This window comes from Crocodylus porosus, unplaced genomic scaffold (assembly GCF_001723895.1).
Source record: "Crocodylus porosus isolate Cpor-Errol unplaced genomic scaffold, CroPor_comp1, whole genome shotgun sequence".
NCBI lineage: Eukaryota > Metazoa > Chordata > Crocodylia > Crocodylidae > Crocodylus > Crocodylus porosus.
Window position 1 is genome coordinate 54622221 of NW_017728943.1, and position 3082 is coordinate 54625302.

Consider the following 3082-nt stretch of genomic DNA (forward strand, 5'->3'; position numbering starts at 1 on the left):
GATCTCCTGATTGCAAATCTTGTGCTTCATTTGATTTTCATTCCAAGTCAAGCACACTAACCAACCAGAAAGGCATTTTTTAAAAAACAACCCATCCCCCATAAATCAAAAAACTTGTTCTAAAAAATATTATCAAGAAGATTTGTTTCACAGCCTTTTGCAAAACCTTTTTTAGGTTTCCTATGTGATTACACATATCTATTACCTATTTTAGATGAAGTGGAATTCTTCTTTCTTATACTCAGCTATTGCTCTTGGCTTTGTACATTTAAAGGTTATAATAAGTTGCCAGTAGCATCAGTACCACTCCCGCCGAAACCCCTGCAATATGTCAGGGACTGGATCCTGAGTTTGAAAAAGGAAGAAGAGGTGATTTCCATGATAAACTACCAGTATAAGTACAAGAAAATTAGCATCAGCCTAATGGCTCTATTTATTTCCAAGACAACAACAGAACACTTGCATAGTGCCTTTTATCTTCAAAGTGTTTTACAAACATAAACAAATCAGTCCTAATATGCCTTTAAGGAATATAAAAATCTGTAACACACTTAAACATACACAAAGTCTCAGCTACCAGAAAGACTCTAGTTAGAGTGGGTCATACACAGGACACTGATACATTTATATTTATGATCATATGTGGAGACCTGTGAACAGAAATGTCTTTGATCAGAGATCTTTGCTACCTGAATTTCAAAGCACCCCCCCCCAAAAAAAGATTGCCTTTGTATTGAGATTTGAGAGCTCAGAAAACATTATATAGTTAGCTCTGCCTTATGAGGTGCTTAAATCAGAGATATTCCTTAGAAACAACACTTTTAAAAGTCACACGCACTTGTGTGTGCAAGCTCACACACTCTCAGTCCCCAACCCCTGACACTTATACCTTTTACAAGACAGATTTGATAACAAACAAACATTTAAACAAGTGCTTTGGTATCTTTCGTACAGATTAGTGGCCCAATCCTGCAAGCACTTAGTGTTCAGTTTCAACATGTAAGCGTTTGTAGGCTCAAACCCTAGATGTGTCTTTGGTAAAGATCCCATCAATTATACTCTTAAGGGATGATAGCCAGCACCTGGCTTTTGCTAGCACTACAGGCAGTAAAGAAACAACAAGAAACAATAAGCTGTTCATGTTAGTAAGCTTGTTTTCTCCTTATAGGAATAAACAGATAAACCCGCCCCATCATTTACAATTATAGTGGTTATATTTTTGGCAACTAATATGTCTTTATTTGCTTAGCATACAGCCTGTTCTCAAGCCCTTCTTACAAAGACAGAAAGGATCTCCATATTTTCAGAGTTCACTTCTTTGGCTTTTCTTTATCAGCTATAAAGATTTCTAGGTATGCATTTCTTAGTGGAAATATCCTCTGTGATATGTCCAAAGCAAACAAAAACCTGGTTAAATGAGTGCTACCTTTAAAACAACCTTAAGCTATTGCTAAACATTTCTGATTTCTTTTCAAAATATATTTGTCTAAGAAGAGTTGGAATATGAAACCCATAACATCCATAAAGGAGATCTACTACTGAACTACTAGGATAAATGGCTGGTTTGCATTGCCCCTGGTCTTTATCTAACACTGAGAATAGACTGCTGTTTTATCAAAAGAGGAATAAATTGCTGTTATTGTGATGTTAGCCCATCACTTGGCATTGCAATTCAAGTTTTTGTGAGAAAGAAATGTATGATCTAACTGCGACTTGACCTATGCCTTCTGAGATCCATCTAGGTGCTCTAATGGAGCATAAAAAGTGTTGAATACAAGGACATGCAAACTGGTGGTGAAGAAATTTGTTTGAGGAGAGCAGTGAAGAAAATGGACTTTTATGAGCTACTGGTTTACATAAAACTCAGCTTGTTAAACATGACAGGAAGTGCCAAATATAATTGTTTTAATATATTTTAACATGAACTGAGCACTTAGGCTTTTTAAAGCCATTTAAAAAGTGTATGGGTTCAAGAGATTGTACAGGATTCCTTAAAGACCCAGACTGTCATTTCAAGAACTCATTAAAATGTTTTATTAAATTGTCAGAAAAGATATGTTCATGGATCTTTGTAGAACAATTGCCCTTTCTCAGCACCAGCTAAATCATATTAAATGTTTGCCAAATACCTGGAGCACACAGTATATCACAGTATAAACCTAGTTTAAATGAGATGATTGCTTGATTGCTTTTAAAAAAAAATCTCTTAGTTGCTATAATGTTCAGAATTTCCCAAGAAAGGATCTATTTTTAAACAGAGGTTTGTAGAACAGTAGCAGTTAGATTTTAGTCCTGATAAAGGCTCACTTTTCATTCATAGTCAGAGCCTAAATGTGCTCTTCTTGTACCTAAACAGATAATAAGCACTCAGCACACTCCCCCTTCTTGACACAACACACTGAGACTAATCACACATAATTGGAGAGGAGGAGCAGAGGGCTGGGCAAGCTATTGTGTCCAAAGGACAAATGGTCAGTTTATGAGGCTTTTGTCTGGTACATAATTTCTTATACAGCTATACAGAAAAAAAATCTTGTTGCAAAAAAAAATTAAGTAATTGCTGAGACAAGTTAGGGCATTTCAATTTTGTATGGCAGAAAAATCAACAGAGAAATTTCAGGAGAGGCAAAAGAAAGATCCTCAGATGTGATATGGACACTTTTTAAAAATCTAAAAAACCCCATTTCCTCCTTAACTCCATGACAAAGCCTTAGCACTTTACAACCAATCAGCAATTACAAAAACATATTATTTACATATTTTCAAAAACAACCAAAAATTTGTGTTTAGAGAGATTAACAAAAAAACACGCATACAAACTGAAGGCACAATGGAAAAGAAAAAACAGATTTAGAGCTTCAATGTACATTTGAAGTTCTTTTCAAAAGGTAGGGGAAAATAAGTTCTAAAAATGATATAAAAATCTGTCTTGAGGACTTCTCATTGTGGGAAATCAAGCAAACCATGATATGTTGTTGCCACTAAAATTATATTTTTATAATAACTATTCTGAAAAAAAAAATCACACATAAAATTAATTTGCATTTGTCCTCTTAGAAATGATTTCATCTTCTATCCATGT

General features: G+C 34.7%; 1 protein-coding gene across 1 annotated transcript in view; it reads right to left on the reverse strand.

Annotated features, from left to right (window-relative positions):
- Positions 1-409: 409 nt before the first annotated feature.
- The window catches only part of CAMKMT (calmodulin-lysine N-methyltransferase), a 383612-nt gene continuing 380939 nt past the window's right edge, over positions 410-3082 (reverse strand). Inside the window, exon 12 of the mRNA XM_019549368.1 lies at positions 410-3082. This exon is cut by the window's right edge and continues 68 nt beyond it. Coding sequence (XP_019404913.1) covers positions 3073-3082 — 10 coding nt within the window. The 3' untranslated portion in view covers positions 410-3072.